The sequence below is a fragment of the Pelophylax lessonae genome (assembly GCF_965119305.1).
Source record: "Pelophylax lessonae genome assembly, chromosome: 1".
NCBI lineage: Eukaryota > Metazoa > Chordata > Amphibia > Anura > Ranidae > Pelophylax > Pelophylax lessonae.
Genome location: NC_138768.1, coordinates 182,067,331 through 182,086,581, shown reverse-complemented (window position 1 = coordinate 182,086,581; position 19,251 = coordinate 182,067,331). Strand labels below are relative to the sequence as shown.

Sequence of the window (19,251 nt, the reverse complement as noted above, 5' to 3'; positions counted from 1 at the left end):
CACACAATCATCAGTGACACCTAGTGGGCAACCTGTGCAGTAACAGGCACAAACCAGGTCCCGAGACCTCAATAATATGACCAAAATAATTACTTTTGTCAAATCCAGTGTATTTGACATGTTTATCAGCACCAATAATTTAATAATAGTAATAGGCATTAATAATAAGCATATTAGTGCTAGCATTGAGTATAGTGTGTGGTTATTGTTGAGGATTAGGTGATTAGGTGTTCTATATACAGTGCATAGAGTTAATGGTTAGTACTAGTTCAGTGGTGCAGAAACATCATAGGCCAAAAACTTTTGCACTGCCAGGCCCATGAGAAAAGCACGCACATAGTTAATAAAAAGAAGCAAAATAATGCACTGTATGGTTTTATTCTGTGTTTTTATTCTTTGTTAATTTATTTTAATCTGTGTTAATATTCTGTGGGTTTTTTTTTTTTTGTATTTAAGAGGTATTTGTCGTTAAGTTGTGTAATGGTAAATATCACTAAGCGTCTGTTGTGCACTGTAATGTCAGTTGTGCCTCCAGTGCTATTATTTCAGTCGGAGCACTTACCTCAGTCATTGGTTCATTTTATTTAAAAAAAAAATGTACCCTAAATTTTAGCATATACTGTATTTGAAACCCCTTACTTTTGGTGTCTCGAATGGTAAAATGAAAATTGCGCATTGATAGGTGGGTTAATGAAAAACCCACCTGTAATAAACGTGCCATTATAGAGTTCTCTGTTCTTGATGAAATGGTGACACCTGCTGGACACATGGGATTATAACATTTTCTGACTTCAGAATGAGTGGTTCAGAGTACTTGAGATACATTTATGCTGGGATTTTTTTTCTGCAAACTGGCCTTTTCATCAGACACCGCTGTTAGAAGAAAATCATGCATAGGACAAGAAGCTTACATAGTTCTTTGTTTAGCTGCCTATTCTACTCTACTTTCTGTGCATTTTATACACCGTAAATAACATTGCCAATATTTTATTGCACTGTAACAGTCTCTGGCATTGCAATATTTTCTGAAAAAAATCAAATCATAGCAATGGATTTTTCTGGGCATATAAAAAATGGTACCATTTCATAAAAGTTTAATATACAAATAATGGAAATTGTGTATATATATATATATATATATATATATATATATATATTTTTTTTTTTTTTTTTGTAAATTCTTTATTTATGGAAACATGATGGCATACAGTAGAAGAAATTGTATATTTTAATATAGCACCATGTCCAGTGTTTGCAAAGTGAAGTTCACAAATCCTATTTCAGTTCAACATCCACATGTTATCCCAATGCGTTTGGAAGGCTTCAAACCTCTTCTACGGGAGCACATGTGAACAGTAGCCATATAGGAAAACCCAGTAGTGTAAAATCAAACGTTTTCATACAGTTTGCTGGAGTGGAAATTCTCAGAAGGGGACAGCCGAAGGGCATGAAGATAGTAGTCCAAAATGGGCAATCACCATAAATTTTTTACATCAAAAGTAAAGAGCTCCAAAGATGAAAACAAAAAATGAATGCAAAAATCCAAAACCGTTCTGGTCTGGAGTTCAATCTTGCCATCCATAAAGGAGATGCAACAGCACTCCCAGATCCTTCAACATATGTGTTACAGGTAGTTTAATAATCAAGGATCCAAATCAGTTCTGGTCTCAAGTTCAATTCTGCCATTCAAAGGGAGGATGCAACAGCAGGCCTATATTCTTAGCCACAAAAGTAATATATGTATTTCTCTAGCGCTCATTGACAGACGTAGTCCTCGGTGATACACCACCTTCGGGTTATGTTGCCTCCACAGGAGCAGGACTAGACAGGAAATTAAAAAGCTCTGGCCACACCCTAGGGGCAGTCCCAGAGGGTATATCCTCTCTCTCTCTGCCTCAGCAAATCAGTTATTTTCTGTCTAGTTAGGAGTAAGGACCTAGATACCTTGCTGGGATCTTAGGTCCTGGCAAGAATTTTTTTCTTAAAGGATTTTTAGACAGCTTTTTTTCTCCAGTGTTCCTGTGAGATCTTCAAGCAAGAAAGCTGAACTGGGCGACGGGCTGGATGTTGAGATCCGGTGGTCACCCCAGTTCAGCCTACGAGCGCGTGCAGGCCATAGCTCCGCGCTGGGTCGGCCGCGACAAAGTCCCATTAAAAGGACTGAACCCGCGAGTTAAACGTCTCGCTGAAACGCCAAAGACCATGAGTCACGGCGTCCGTATCGGTCGACAGCCCTCCCGCCCCGGTGGAGAGGGGTACTGTCAGGAGTTGGTGCCCGCCTGGTTCCGGTATGGTGAGTAGTATGTTCCCCCTTTTTCCCTGACGGGGTTTGTGGTGAACGCGGGCCCCTCTCTGTATGCTAAGAAAGAGTCCTTTCTATCCTATAACATGTCACAAATCCTCCTAATTTGAGTGTGATTTTATGTGTGCAAAAAGCCAGGAGGCTTGGTTTGGGAGCTAACAATCTATTGTATACATGTTTTAAAGATGTAATCTGTGGCATTCTGGGAATCTTATGGGTTAAGTATAAGCTACCTACCAGTCAGAAGCCACGGACATGTAGACTGCCTTCCAAATCAGATCTCCAGCTATTAGCAGGCCTCCCGAACGGCCATGCGGTCCGCCAGGGCCGGTACCGCCAACCACGCCATATCCCCATGCAGAGAGAGTGTTGTGTGCCCTGCAGCACACCGCTAGTCAGTACAGGCCGCCGCCATTTTTTTTGCTGGATCGCACGAGCCGCCATTTTGGCGTAGCCTCGTGTCTCCAGCATGGGGGCGGCCATGTTTGAGGTGATCCTACACCTCGTGGAGCTTGGGGGAGGCGCCGGAAGGCGTGCAGAGGGGCGGAGCCGCCTCCTTTCTTCCTGGGCAGCCAGCCAAAAGACTTCCTGTTTGTCAAGACAGCGCTGTAAGCTGTTGCAGTTTAACTCTGAGCATCAAGTGGTGAGCCTGGGGGTCTATCTCTCTCTCTCTCGATCGATAGGGATCCCTAGCAGGTAACACTAAGGGGCTTTTTGTGGCGCTGGGGGTCAGAAAAAGAAAAAAAAAAAAAAAAAAAAAGTTTTTTTCTTTTGAATTATATTATCCAGGAAGTAACTGGAGTTATCATGGACCCTGCCACACATATTCCCCCACCTGTTTCCCTCGAGGGGGCCTCGGGACCCGCCGGTGCACAGAGTATAGAGTCATTTACAGCAATTTTGGAGTCTATGGTGGCTCGGGTGGAGGCGGCCTGTCAGGGACGGGGGTCAAGGAAGCGACCCCCGCCTACCCCTATACCATCTGACACCTCTGACTCAGATTCAGAGATGGTCACGGCAGTTGCAGGTTCCTCTGCCAGGGCTGTTATCCCAGGTAAAGCCCCCTCAGACAGTGAGGAGGACGCTTCTTCTCCTGCTATAATTCAGGAAGAAGCATTGGTGGACGCACTAGTTGTGGCAGTGCAAGAAACCTTAAAACTTGAGGCTTTACCGGCAGAGGCAACTGAAACAGAGAGGCCTTTTGGTACTAATAAGCCCATCAAGACGGCGAAGGCTTTTCCTGTACCTAAATGTTTTGGGAATCAGATTAAAGGAGAATGGGAGCATTCTAAACGTACCTTTACTATTTCCAAGCGTATTGCTAGACGCTATCCGTTTGAGGAATCCATCATTAAGAAATGGATGGTACCACCAGTCGTGGATCCGCCTATTTCCAGGCTGAATAAAGCCACGGTTATTCCAGTGGAGGACACTTCGTCCTTTAAGGATCCGGTGGATCGAAAGATAGAAGCAGAGTCCCGCACTATCTTTTCTCTGATAGGGTCAGCATTTAGACCAGTAATTGTTATTGGTCTAGTTTCCCAGACACTTACGGAATGGGCGAAAATGGTACGCCAAGATCTTAGGGGAAAAGATATTCCCCAGGAGACATCTGATTTGATGGAACAGATCATACAAGGGCTACGGTTTATCTGTGACGCAGCCTTGGACACAACTCCCTTATTAGGGCATGCATCTAAGTTAGCAGTGATCCTCAGACGTGTGCTGTGGTTAAAATGCTGGTCAGCTGACCTAGGTTCCAAAAAGACCTTGACAAATCTCCCTTTTCAGGGGAATCGTCTATTTGGGGCCAACCTAGATGAAATCATTAAGGATGCCACTGGGGGCAAGAGCACTTTTTTGCCACAGGCTGCAAAAGCTAAGGGACCTCGCAACAAGCGAGGACCTTTCTTTACCGCCCATAAAGGGCGCCCGGCTGGTACTAGCGGGAAAGGCAAGACTCCTCCAGGAGGGTTCAAGAAGGGCTGGTCGGACAAGCAGAGGACCAACCCAGCCAAACCCGAAGTAAAGGAGTACACAGCCTGAAGGTGCGCCCCCACCCGGTTTCAGGGTGGGGGGACGTTTTCACCGGTATTCAGGACATTAGATCGAGTATCAACCACTACTACCGGTGCGATTCTTCCCTTCCAACATTTAAGTACCACAGGAAGCGGTAGTTACCGTTCCCTGAATAGATCTTTTCCTTTACCTTTTCCTAAGATTAGTCCCGATACCTCACAGGAATCGGATCTGGTTGACCAGATAGGCCAAGTAGCCTCTAGTCGGGTGACGTCGGTCCCTGAGGTTCAACCAGAAAAGATCACCTTTCCTGATAACTATCAGGTATCTGATAAATGTGTGGAAACAGAAAACGACCAGACTTTCTCGGATGGTCGGGGCCAGATAGCTCTAGGGACGCCTGGTTCAGATCCAATCAGCGCCAGTGGTCCTAGAAATTCTAGGCTGGCCTCCTCAAGCCGGCCTGGCCGACTTGGACATGCTAGTCGCAGACGTTCCGTGGGAACTTCGTCTCAGGGAGTGTCTGTGGTCTCAAGGACCAATTTACCTTCGTGCTTTACAGTCGCTGGTTTTAATGGCCTGGCCATTGAGACCCAAGTACTGAAGGACAGAGGTTTGTCTACTTCAGTCATTCCTACCCTTATTAAAGCAAGGAAAGCGACTTCCAGCAAAGTCTATTATCACACATGGAAGACTTATATTGCGTGGTGCGAATCTTTAGGATTTCCTCCACGTACCTATTCGGTGTCTCGAATATTGGCCTTTTTGCAACAAGGGGTTGAGCAGAAGCTAGCCTTGAGTACCATCAAGGGTCAAGTTTCAGCATTAGCAATCTTCTTTCAGAAGCCTTTAGCTACCAAATCCTTGGTGCGGAATTTCATCCAGGGGGTGCGGCACCTGGCTCCTCCAGTCCACGCGCCCTTACCGCCCTGGGATCTTAATTTGGTTTTGTCGGTTCTACAGAAACCTCCCTTTGAAAACATCAGGGAGATTCCCTTGCTTACTTTATCCCAGAAGGTGGCCTTCTTGGTGGCTATTACTTCTGCTCGCAGGGTGTCAGAACTGGCTGCATTATCATGCCAGTCCCCATACCTAGTGATTCATAGGGATAAGGTAGTACTTCATCCTAAGCCATCTTTTCTTCCTAAGGTGGTTTCAGATTTTCATCTGAATGAAGATATTGTGCTACCTTCCTTGTGTCCTCAGCCCAAGCATCATCGGGAACATGCGTTGCATTCCTTAGATGTGGTTCGGGCAATCAGGGTATACCTGAAAGCTACGGAATCATTCCGTAAGACGGATTCACTTTTTGTGATCACGGATGGCCCCAGAAAGGGTTTGCCTGCATCTGCCGCGACCATTGCCAAATGGATTAGACAAACGGTGGTACAGGCCTATTCTATTAAGGGTCAGAGTCCTCCGTTCCCTGTTAGGGCGCACTCCACTCGAGCGCTCAGTACTTCCTGGGCCTTTCGCCATCAGGCGTCAGTGGTCCAGGTATGTAAGGCGGCCACTTGGTCGTCGGTACATACCTTTACAAAATTCTATAAAATTGATGTGACGGCATCGGCGGATGCCTCATTTGGCCGCAAGGTTTTGCAGGCCGCAATTTGAGGAGACCGGTGGTCTACCTCGAGGGTTTTTTTCTGTTTGGAAAAAAAAAAAAAAAAAAAAAAAAAAAAGAAAATTTTTTTCTCTCTTTTGTTGAGTCTCATCATTAAGGATGAGCATTGTAAACTTCTAGTTGGCACCGGTTGGGCCTTCTAGATTGGGATTTGATTTCCATTTTCCCACCCCTCAGTTGTGATACTGCTCTGGGACGTCCCGAAGGTGGTGTATCACCGAGGACTACGTCTGTCAATGAGCGCTAGAGAAAAATGGATTTTTGTAAAATCTTACCGTAAAATCCTTTTCTCTTAGCTCATTGACAGACGTAGTCCCCGCCCCTCTGTTTTTTTGAGTTGGGTTGGGTTAAATCTCTAAAGACTGCTTTTTCACATAACTGATTTGCTGAGGCAGAGAGAGAGAGGATATACCCTCTGGGACTGCCCCTAGGGTGTGGCCAGAGCTTTTTAATTTCCTGTCTAGTCCTGCTCCTGTGGAGGCAACATAACCCGAAGGTGGTGTATCACCGAGAACTACGTCTGTCAATGAGCTAAGAGAAAAGGATTTTACGGTAAGATTTTACAAAAATCCATTTATTCCAGATAGTTCATTAATCAGCAGATCAAGATACTCCAAAAACCATCCCCCGGGTAGATCCCATCAAACAACGGGATCTGCCTTGGGGGATGGTGTTTGGAGTATCTTGATCTGCTGATCTGAAGACAAATAGTCCCAGTAAACTCACTACACCGCACCAGGTTGGTCCACCTCAACTGTAAGCTCCTAATCTCTTCCCGTCAGAAGGTGCCAGTCGGTTCGCTACCGTGAAGACTTGCAGAGAAGAAAAATGAATGGCTGTACACTTGCCAAATCTGAGTTCTACAATAAAGCTTTTGGACTTCCAGGGTTAAAAACATCAAAAAATATGTAGGTTGTACAACTAAGCGCTCTTTAGCATGAAACGCATCAACCTTTGCTCCTTTTCATGAGTGGCTGTGAGGTTTTTAACCTTGGAATTTACAATAAAGCTTTTGGATCTCCTACTCGGCATGTGTGCAGTCCCGAAGACGGGTTACAAGGACAGATATCCAAAGGGGGGAGGGTGGTAGTGTAAAAGACAGCACTAAAAACCTGACAGGAGTTCTAGCCCCCCCCCCCCCCCCACACACACACACAGACACACACACACACACACTTCATTCAGAGCTAACAGAAAAAAAAATTGGCTGTACATGTACTTTAACACAAAACAGTGATGATGGTGGTAGCAATAATAAATTATGCTGTGTAAATTTACATTGATGTAGTTGACCGCTCCGTATAGTCCAAAGGATAAACTGCACACTGACCCGTCTTCACAGGCAAAACATTAATCAGTCAACACGCTTCAGCACAAGGTCCTGCCCCCCTGGACCACACCTCTGACATCTTTCACCCAATGGACTTAATGGGTGAAACATGCTAGAAGAGTAGTGCTGGGAGCAGGACCATGTGTTGAAGGTGTCGGCTGATTAATGTTTTGCATGTGAAGACATCATTGGTGTGTGGCTTTACCCTTGGATTATACTGAGCTATGTGTGCAGGAGTGATGGACTCCAAGCCAGCGCCTGATTCCTGCATATGATGGGTGATCTTGGAGGGTTGGAGTGGTGCACTTTTCTTTGACTCAAGATGTAGTTGATATATTATGAGGATTGTCTAAAAGTAAGCTTTTGTTTGTATTACAGGGAAAAGAAACTGAAGTCCAGAGCACAGGAGCTGGTTAGCGCCTTAGAAAGACTTACTAAAAGCAGTGAGATCCGACACCAGCAATCTGCAGAATTTGTCAATGATCTAAAGAGGGCCAACAGGTCAGTAAATGATCCAGGTTCTATTTAAGAGGTCAGCTGTATCCCTGCTTTTTGTTATCTATGTGTTTGCAATACCTAAAATGTACGTCTGTATGTTAAAAACAGCGATGGTGTGTAGCAACCATGAATGAGCTGATAGTTTGCATAGAAGAATAAAGGTCAGTTAGATTTGTAAATAAGCACATTTGCCCAAACCTAGCTCTATAGAGAGTAGTTCTAAATGTTAACGCATAAAGTATGTGTGGCTGTGTTAATCCTATTCCTAAAAGCAGAAGTCTGGATTTTATTTGAAAAGGCCTTGTAGGCTAAAAAATATGTTTATGGGACAGCTAGAAAATCTCACCATTTCCTTTTTCTTATGTCACTGGACACAGGTTGCTGTGTATGTAACTTGTTCCAGTCCGCACCAATTCTGACATTCCTACATGTAAAACATCAGCATTTCTTTTTTTTTGCTAAAAACCCCAACTTTTTTTAAAGCGTTACTAAACCCAGGACCCTGCATTCGCTATATCTGGTCTCCCACGGTACACAGAACATGCAACAATTTTAGTAAATATAAACTGCTAAATACCTTTTCTCAAAAGCCGTATATAGCAGTCTTGTTATTTTTATCAGTGTCTGGTTAAAGCTTGTAGAAGGAGTTTTCATTCTACTCTCACTGTCCTATAAGCCTGCAGGACCCCTGACCCTCTGTCTGCACAATGCTGATTGGCCCTGTGCTGATCACATGTACTCTGCCAAGAAAAAAAAAAACTCTCCAGCAATACACACCAAACTGAGCATGTGCAGCTTGTCCCCCAGGCCTCTATAAGAGTCAAAGATCCTTAATGAAATTGTTCAGGTATTCACCAAAGAGGTGTTTCAGTCTCCTGAAAGGAGCAGCAGAGCCCAAAGTATCAAAACTCGTAATGTCTGATTAAAAAAATGTGCATCCACAAAGATATGTGTTCACAAACTGGACATAAAGCTGTAATATTTTACTACCAGTTCCCATAAACGTTTTGGTTCAGATTACTTGTAAAACCTTTTTTTCAACAGTTTTTTTTTATTTATTTTTTTTACACACGAACACATTGAGGAATTAATGTTCACACTTTAAAATGTGTAAATAGTTACTTATTTCATCTTCACATGATGATGAATAATTGACATAAACAATAATTTCTCTGTCGCTCATTGACAGACGTAGCCCTCGGTGATTCAACACCCTTGGGTTATGCTGTCCTCTACAGGAGTAGGACTAGACAGGAAAGAAAACGTTCTGGCCACACCCTAGGGGCAGTCCCAGAGGGTATATCCTCTCACTTCCTGCTCTAGCAAATCAGTTTTTTTTCTGTCTAGTTAGGAGTAAGGACCTAGATACCTTGCTGGGATCTTCGGTCCTGGCAGGATTTTTTTAGACAGCTTTTTTTCTCCAGTGTTCCTGTGAGATCTTCAAGCAAGAAAGCTGAACTGGGCGACGGGCTGGATGTTGAGATCCAGTGGTCACCCCAGTTCAGCCTACGAGCGTGTGCAGGCCATAGCTCCGCGCTGGGTCGGCCACGACATAGTCCCACTGGACGGGGACTGACCCTGCGAGTTAAACGTCTCGCTGAAATGCCAAAGACCATGAGTCACGGCGTCCGTATTGGTCGACAGCCCTCCTACCTCGGTGGAGAGGGGTACTGTCAGGAGTTGGCGCCCGCCTGGTTCCGGTATGGTGAGTAGTATTTTCCCCCTTTCCCCCTGAGGGGTCTTGTGGTGAACGCGGGCCCCTCTCTGTAATGGTAAGGATGGGTTCCCCTCTATCCTATAACATGTCACAGATCCCCCTAATTGAGTGTGATTTTTGTGTACAAGAAGCCAGAAGGCTTGGTTTGGGAGCTGACAATCTAATTGTAAAAATGTGAAAATGATTGTAGTCAGTGGCAGTACTAGAACTTTACTGTGATAGTATAAGGTATCCTACCTGTCAGAAGCCACAGGGCGATATCTATACATGTATACTGCATTCCAGATCATTCCTCCAGCTAAGCAGATGCCTCCCGACGGCCACGGACCACATACGACCCGCCAGGGTCCGGTACCGCCGACCACGCTGACCACCATGAGGGTGAAGGGTTGTGAGGCCGAGATCCTTCTGCAGACATGCCGCTATTCTGTGCAGGCCGCTGCCATTGTCTGGTAGATCGCACAAGGCCACCATTTTGGTGTAGCCTCGTGTCTCCAGCATGGGGGCGGCCATGTTTGAGGTGACTCAAACACCTTGTGGAGCCAGGGGGAGGCGCCGGCAGGCGTGTTAAGGGGCGGAGCCGCCTCCTTTACCCAGGAAATAGGGCCAAAGACTTCCTGTCTGTAACAGGACAGCACTGAGCAAGCTGATGAAAACTTCTGTGCATCAGGGATGAGCCTTGGGGTCTCTCTCTCTCTCTCTGTGGGGTCCAAAAAGGCAGGTAACACTGAGGGGCGCTGTTGCGACTGGGGGGACACAAAAAAAAAAAAAAAAGTTTTTTACTTTGTAATTTTTTGTTGCTGGCAAGTGTCTTGTATTATCATTGACCCTGCCGCATAGGTATCCCCCACCTGATCCCCTCAAGGTGGCCGCAGGACCCTCCAGTACCCCACTTGTTTTTAATGCATTATCGTCGGTTTTGGAGTCTTTGGTATCTCGGGTGGAGGTGGCCTGTCAGGGACGGGGGTCAAGAAGCGACCCCCGCCTACCCCTATTGTTTATCAGATACTTCAGATACGGATTCGGAGCTGGTCAATACAGTTGCAGGTCCCTCCTAGGGGGCTGTTGTCTCAGGTAATGTCTCCTCAGCAGTAAGGAGCACGTTTCTGCCTCCGCCATAGCACAAGAGTGGTGGATGCACTAGTTGTGTCCGTCCGGGAAACCTTTAGTCTTGAGGTTACACCGGCAGAGGTAGCTGAAACTGAGATTCCTTTTTGGTACTTGTTAGCCTACCAAAAGGGCGAAGGATTTTCCTTTACCCAAATGGGGTCGTTTTGAAACGAACCCCTGTTATTTCCAAACGCATGACTAGGTGCTATCCGTTTGAGGAATTCCTCTTTAGAGGATAGACGGTACCACCTGCTGTCTTGCCACAGACTGTTAGGATAAAAGGACCTCGTAACTAACGAGGACCTTCCTTTTCTGCTCATAAAGAGTTATTCGTTCCGTGAGGGCGGGCGATAAGGCGAAACCCTCCAAAGCCCCTTTAGAGGGGTTTCAAAGGGCGCTGGTCGGCTAAACGAAAAGTCCGGCTCAGCCAAGCCTGAAGAATACAGCCTGATGCGCCCCTACCCATCTCTGGGGTGGGGGGGATGTCTTCACCGGTTTCTGGAGGACACAGGATCGAGTTTGGATCACTTCCACCTGTGCGATTCTTCCCTTCTAACATTGAACGGTTTCAGGGGTTCTATTCAAACCTATTCACAATGCCCAGGAAAGAGGGCAAGGTGCGTCCAAATCTGGACTTGGGAAGAAATAGAGTCCATCCGTACAGTGGTGGCCTCCCTGCATCAAGGGGATTTCCTGGCGTCCATAGACATTTAGGAGGCCTATCTTTATATCCCCATCATCGCAGGACATCAGCGTTTTTTCGCTTTCCCAAAGTCATCCCTGGTTCCCACCAGGAGACTGAACTATCTGGGCCTAAGGTTGGATACATCCTGGGCAAGAGAGTTTCTCCTTGCGGAGAAACTCCAGAAGGTTCAGTTAACGATTCGGATGTTGCTGTCCGTCAATTGGCTGGGACTGATGGTGGCCTTCTTAGAGGCAGTACCGTATACCCAGTCTCATACCCGAATTCTCCTGAAGGAGATTCTTTTTTAATAGGAATCAGAATTCCGATTCCCTGGACAATCGGATCCGGCTGAGCGAGCGGACCAGGAAGTCTCCGATGCTCAACCAGGGGAAGTAATTTCTTCCGATAATATCCAGATTACCAATAAGTGTATCGGAACTGAGAGCGATCAGATTTTGTCTGATTTACTGGATCGAGCAGCTCTAGAGCAGCCCGATTCGGATCCAATCGCATATGGCCTCTTCATCCAGAGGTTTTTCACTAGCTGTCCCTTCATTGGGACATCCCGGATGTGGATCTGTTGGCACCTTGGCTCAACAGGAAGGTGCGGAGGTTTGTAGCTCGCACCGCGATCCTCTAGCGGACGCAACAGAAACGCTGATTGCCCCGTGGGGGCAGTATCAGCTACGGCATGCCTTCCATCCTCTCAAGTTGCTGCGGGAACTTCTTCGCAGGATAGAGGTGGAGGGAATTCCAGTTATTCTGGAAATTCCGGACTGACCTCGTCGAGCCTGGTACGCCGACTTGGTGAGGCTAGTCGCGGACTCTCCTTGGAGACTTCCTCTAAGGGGGATTGCGGTCTCAGGGACCGATCTTCCATCTTGCTTTACAGTCGCTGGCTTAATGGCCTGGCCATTGAGACCCAGGTACTGAAGGACAAGGGAGTGTCAGCTTCAGTTATTCCTACCTCCAGTTAAAGCAAGGAAAGCGACTTCCAGCACATGGAAGTCTTATATTGCGTGGTGTGAATCTATTGGATTTCCCCCACATACCTATTCGGTGACCCGAATTTTGGTCTGTCTGCAACAAGGGGTTGAGCAGAAACTATCCTTGAGCACGATCAAGGGTCAGGTTTTCGGCGTTAGCAATCTTCTTTCAAGAAACCTTTGGCTAATCATTCCTTGGTGCAGAATTTCATCCAGGGGGTGCGACATCTGGCTCCGCCAGTGCGCGCACCCTTACCGCCTGGGATCTTAATTTAGTGTGGTCGGTTCTTCAGAAACTCCTCTTGGAAGATATTAGGGAGATTCCCTTGCTTACATTATCCCAGAAGGTGGCCTTCTTGGTGGCCATTACTTCTGTATGCAGGGTGTCAGAACTGGCCGCATTATCCTGTCGTTCCCAGATCTGGTGGTTCATAGGGATAAGGTGGTTCTTCTTCCGAATCCATCCTTCCTTCCTAAAGTGGTTTTCGTAAGACAGACTCACTTTTTGTGATCACGGATAGCCCTTGAAGGGGATTGCCTGTGTCTGCCGCGACCATATCTAGATGGATCAGTCAGACGGTGGTACAGGCTTATTCTATTAAGGGTCGGAATCCTCCGTTCCCTGTTAGGGCGCACTTCACTCGAGCGCTCAGTACTTCCTGGGCCTATCGCCATCAGGCGTCAGTGGTCCAGGTATGTAAGGCGGCCACCTGGTCGTCGGTACATACCTTTACAAAATTTTCTAAGATTGATGTGATGGCATCGGCGGATGCCTCATTTGGCCGCAAGGTTTTGCAGGCCGCAATTTGAGGAGACCGGTGGTCTACCTCGGGGGTTTTTTTCTGTTGAAAAATTTCTGTTGAGTCTCATCACTGAGGATGAGCATTGTAAACTTCTAGTTGGCACCGGTTGGGCCTTCTAGATTGGATTTGATTTCTATTTTCCCACCCCTCATTTGTGGTACTGCTTTGGGACGTCCCGAGGGTGTTGAATCACCGAGGACTACGTCTGTCAATGAGCGACAGAGAAAAACTGATTTTTGTAAAATCTTACCGTAAAATCCTTTTCTCTTAGCTCATTGACAGACGTAGTACCCGCCCCTCTGTTTTTGAGTTGGGTTGGGTTAAATTCTCTAAACACTGCTTTGTGACATAACTGATTTGCTAGAGCAGGAAGTGAGAGGATATACCCTCTGGGACTGCCCCTAGGGTGTGGCCAGAACATTTTCTTTCCTGTCTAGTCCTACTCCTGTAGAGGGCAGCATAACCCGAGGGTGTTGAATCACCGAGGACTACGTCTGTCAATGAGCTAAGAGAAAAGGATTTTACGGTAAGATTTTACAAAAATCCGTTTTTTCTCTTCATTTAATTAAATAATTGAAGTGAGTCTTCACAAAATGTGTGTGAACGTTCCCAATTCCTTTAACCACTTCCATACAGAGCAGTTACACCCCCTTCCTGCCCAGACCAATTTTCAGCTTTCGGCGCTTTCACACTTTTGAATGATAATTACTCAGTCATACAACGCTGTACCCAATCAAATTTTTTATCATTTTTTTCACACAAATAGAGCTTTCTTTTGGTAGTATTTAATCACCACTGGGTTTTTTATTTTTTGTGATTCAAGTGAAAAAAGAGCGAAAATTTTGAAAAAAAAACACATTTTGTTTTAGTTTCTATTATAAAATTTTGCAAATAAGTAATTTTTTTTCATAAATTTGTGCCAAAATTTATACTTCTACATATCTTTGGTAAAAAATAACCCAAATTAGTGGTTATTATTTAGTCTGTGTGAAAGTTATAGAGTCTACAAGCTATGGTGCCAATCATTGAAAATTGATCACGCCTGATGTACCGATGGCCTCGTTATCTCATTTCTTGAGGCCCTGAAATATCAGGACAGTACAAATACCCCCCAAATGACCCCTTTTTTTGAAAGTAGACATTCCAGGGTATTTAGTAAGAGGCATGGTGAGTTTTATGAAGTTGTAATTTTTTCCCACAATTCTTGGAAAAATTAAGAAATTATTTTTTTTTTACACAAAATTGTCATAATAACAAGTTATTTCTCACATACTGTATAGGCATACTTGCAATTACACCCCAAAATGCATTCTGCTACTCCTCCTGAGTATGGCGATACCACATGTGTGAGACTTTTACACAGCCTGGCCACATACAGAGGCCCAACATGCAGGGAGCACTGTCAAGTGTTCTAGGAGCATAAATTACACATATCATTTCCTAACGACCTATCACAATTTTGAAGGCCCTGGAGCACCAGGACAATGGAATTACCCACAAAATGACCCCATTTTGGAAAGCGAACACCCCAACATATATTCTATGAGGCATAATGAGTCTTTTGAACATGTCATTTTTTTCCACAAATTTTTGGAAAATGTGGAAAGAAAATGAAAACGCATTTTTTTTTTTTACACAAAGTTGTCAATTTATAAGATATTTCTAACACATAGCATGTACATAGCAAAAATGACACCCCAAAATACATTCTGCTACTCCTGAGTATAGCGATACCACATGTGTCAGACTTTGTCACAGCATAGCCACATACAGAGGCCCAACATGCAAGGAGCACCGTCAGGTGTTCTAGGAGCATAAATTACACATATAATTTCATTACAACCTGTCACACTTTTGAAGGTACTGGAACACCAGGACAATGCAAACCCCCACAAAATGACCCCATTTTGGAAAGCAAACACCCCAACATATAATCTAGGAGGCATTGGCTGCAGATAGGTACTCAAGTACTCTGATGGGCTGCAGACAGGTACTCAGGTACACTGATCGGCTTCAGAAAGGTACTTGGGCACTCTGATGAGCTTCGGGGTATTCTGATGGGCTAGAGACAGATACTCGGGTAATCTGATGGGATGCAGATAGGTACTCGGGCACTCTGGGCTGGAGACAGGTACTCGGGTACTCTGATGACAGGTACTCGGGTACTTTGATGACAGGTACTCGGGTACTCTGACAGGTACTCAAAGTACCCGAGTACCTGTCACCAGCCCATCGGAGTGCCCGAGTACCTGTCATCAGAGTGCCCGAGTACCTGTCATCAGAGTGCCCGAGTACCTGTCATCAGAGTGCCCGAGTACCTGTCATCAGAGTGCCCGAGTACCTGTCATCAGAGTGCCCGTCATCAGAGTACCCGAGTACCTGTCATCAGAGTATCAGAGTACCCGAGTACCTGTCATCAGAGTACCTGTCATCAGAGTACCCGAGTACCTGTCATCAGAGTACCTGTCATCAGAGTACCCGAGTACCTGTCATCAGAGTACCCGAGTACCTGTCATCAGAGTACCCGAGTACCTGTCATCAGAGTACCCGAGTACCTGTCAGAGTACCCGAGTACCTGTCATCAGAGTATCCAAGTACCTGTCACCAGCCCATCAGAGTACCCGAGTACCTGTCATCAGAGTACCTGATGGGCTAATGACAGGTACTTGGGTACTCCGATGACAGGTACTCAAAGTACCCGAGTACCTGTCATCAGAGTATCTGAGTACCTGTCATCAGAGTACCTGTCACCAGCCCATCAGAGTACCCGAGTACTTGTCATCAGAGTAACCGAGTGAGTACCTGTCATCAGAGTACCCGAGTGCCTGTCATCAGAGTACCTGTCATCAGAGTACCAGAGTACCTGTCATCAGAGTACCAGAGTACCTGTCATCAGAGTACCAGAGTACCTGTCATCAGAGTACCCGAGTACCTGTCATCAGAGTACCCGAGTACCTGTCATCAGAGTACCCGAGTACCTGTCATCAGAGTACCTGTCATCAGAGTACCCGAGTACCTGTCATCAGAGTATCCAAGTACCTGTCACCAGCCCATCAGAGTACCCGAGTACCTGTCATCAGAGTACCTGATGGGCTAATGACAGGTACTTGGGTACTCCGATGACAGGTACTCAAAGTACCCGAGTACCTGTCATCAGAGTATCCGAGTACCTGTCATCAGAGTACCTGTCACCAGCCCATCAGAGTACCCGAGTACTTGTCATCAGAGTAACCGAGTGAGTACCTGTCATCAGAGTACCCGATGGGCTGGTGACAGGTACTCGGATACTCTGATGGGCTGGTGACAGGTACTCGGGTACTTTGATGGGCTAGTGACAGGTACTTTAATGGGCTAGTGACAGGTCCTCTTTATTGGGGGGCAATCAGTGTGTTTTGGGGTGCACTGTAATCGGTAACTAGCTGTTAGCACAATCTCCTCCTCACACAGGATCAGTGTGTGAGGAGGGGAACACGGTGAAAGCTACTTACCGTGTTCTCTGTTAACATTCTGTGACTGGCTGTGATTAACAGCCGGTCACGTGGTAAAAAGCCAATTTTATTGGCTCTTTACCTAGATCGGGGATGGGCTCTGTCCGAGGGACGAGCGTCGTCCCTGATCGCTGCGGGCCCCCCGGGAGCGCGCATTGAGGAGAAAACGAGCGGCTCGCGCTGGAGCCGCTCATGTGATCGGCTGTGATTGACACAGCCGATCACGTGGTAAACAGCCAATTTCATTGGCTTTTTACCTAGATCAGGGATGGGCTATGTCCGAGGGATGAGCCTCATCCCTGATCGCCGCGCTGCGCGCCCCCCGGGTGGGCAGTAGCGGCGAAAGCGGGTGGACGTCATATGACGGCCGCCCAGATCGACAAACACTTCCTGCTGCCGTCATTTTATTATGGTGCGGTATGAAAGTGGTTAATTAACCAGCCTCATTGTATTGTAGCCAGTGTTGCTTTACACAACAAAATGGATTGAGAGCGAACTGGATAACGAAGATCTGTATAATTTAGAATGTAGGCTGCATGGCTTAAGCCTGGTACACACTAGCAGTTTTTTTTTTTTTGTTCAACCCAGCAGGCGGAATTAAAAAAACTGAAAATCTCAAGAGGAGGCGCTGTACTAACTATCTAATGTTAGATCTCCCCTGCTATTCTATTGCATTCTGACAGGACATCGGTGAATGCTCTCAGCCATTGGCTGAGAGCGCTGATCAAATGACAATCGGCAGACCTTTTTTGGCAGAAGCAGGATGTTTGGCCGGTTTCTATTGAACCGGCTTTTACTGCCCAATATTCAGCCCATGTGTATGGGGCTTAAGGTACAACCCCATGGGCAACATACTGTACATGAGGTGGGCCTGTAGGGCATAATATGCCACCTTCGGGTTTGCCATTTTGGAAAGCAGACATATTATACATGAAGAGTTGACTACATTTGAAGTAAAATAAACTAAAAGTTTAGCTTCAGGTTTTCTTTCACTTTAAATTGTTTGTCTGGGCCAAGCTGCCCCAAACTATTTTCTTTACTAATAGATGCATCTGTTGTGTGTTCAGCAGGGACTTCCCATCTGCTGCTGGAGTAAAATTAAGTCCGGCTGAGCACTGCTCAGCCATTCACAGGAAGCCCTGTATTTTTATCAATGAATATAAGGCTGAGGTGAAGAGGCTGATAAAATACAAGGCTTCCTGTGAATGGCTGAGCAGCCCTTGGTCCGACTCAATTTTTTTCAGTAGCAGAGCAGACGTTTCCATACCACTGCTGGAACACAGCACTGTTTAATGTATATAGCTGATGCCATGTATATAGCTGATGCCACATACAGTTTCTATTTTTTACAGTGCTGAAAGTGGGTACATCTCTAATAGTAAGGGGAATGTTTGTTTGGGCCTGCTTGGCTCAAACTAACTATTTGAAGTGAAAGTAATCCTGAATTTAGGCTTTAAGCATGGACCTCGTCTCCATTATAGAGAAATTATTCTATCACCTAAAGAGTGTCCAGTTACTTGAAGGTAGCAGCCTCTAATGCCTGGGTCCTGTACATGTATGATTAAGATGATTAATTTTCCTCTCTGAACAGTAACCTGGTAGCAGCGTATGAAAAAGCGAAGAAGAAGCACCAGAATAAGCTGAAGAAGTTGGAATCCCAGATGATGGCCATGGTGGAGAGACATGAGACCCAAGTGCGGATGCTGAAGCAGAGAATAGCATTACTAGAAGAGGAGAACTCCAGACCTCATGCCAATGAGACCTCACTGTGAAGACAATAGTGGAGTTATGTATGTGCCATAGCTATGCCTGCAATACAGACTGATGACTCCTCTCGCTCTCTGGCAATAGGCTCCTGGGTGTAACTGGATAAAACAGACATTTACACTTTCAAATATGCTTTTTAAGCCTTCTGTGCAGTAAGGAGAAACTTTAATAGAATGTACACTTTACCTCCAGTGATATACCTGACACGTCCTTTTTTATTTGTAAGACACTGGTGTGTGCCAAAAACCTCACAGCTGTGCAAGCAGATAGTGCGCTGTGTGTGGAATGGGAGACAACTTCAGAAACTGACTTCAATGCACCTTCATTCTCTTTCACTCTATGGACATGAGGACTTTGGGACCCTGTGAGGTGCTGTCCTGAGATGACTACCAGCAGAAAAAATAAAAAGATATTTCCCAGCTGGAGAGCCATGTCTCCGCTATCCTCAACCAATACATCACACCTCCTCAACTCAGGTGCTTGTTAAGATGGCACCCTGCAGCTTTAATAACCTACAATAATGAATACAGAGGCTAAGTGTGTTTATTTGTACACTGTGAGTACAAGTGCTTTGATTTAAATTTTTTATTGGGGGCTTTTAATCAATATTCATATTTTTTTATGTGTTGCTTAATATATAAACAATACTGGATTTGCCAAGATGTACAGTATGTGACCACATGCATTGTAATGTGTCAGAATAGCATGTACAGCAGGGCATGGCCAAAAAAAGGACACAGGTTGGTAGAGCAGATTAGAAGTGTGCAAACTCAGCCAATGGCTCTGGTCCAGTCATTAAATAATTGGGCTTCCACAGGACAGTTTTAACAAAAACATTTTCATAGCATGTGCAACTTACCAAAAATGTTTCAACATCTACCATTTGATTCCGTATTTGAAATCTTAATTTATCATGTTCAGT

The 19,251-nt window shown here is 45.6% G+C and overlaps 1 protein-coding gene across 3 annotated transcripts in view; it reads left to right on the top strand.

The window, feature by feature from the left end:
- The window catches only part of MCC (MCC regulator of WNT signaling pathway), a gene marked incomplete at its 5' end in the record, with an annotated part of 565,928 nt that extends 547,483 nt beyond the window's left edge, over positions 1–18,445 (top strand). For all 3 annotated transcript variants that reach the window (XM_082243687.1, XM_082243688.1, XM_082243689.1), the window contains 2 exons: positions 7,654–7,776; positions 18,154–18,445. In XM_082243687.1, coding sequence (XP_082099813.1) covers positions 7,654–7,776; positions 18,154–18,334 — 304 coding nt within the window. In that variant the 3' untranslated portion in view covers positions 18,335–18,445. The remainder of the gene's footprint in view (positions 1–7,653; positions 7,777–18,153) is intronic.
- Positions 18,446–19,251: the final 806 nt, after the last annotated feature.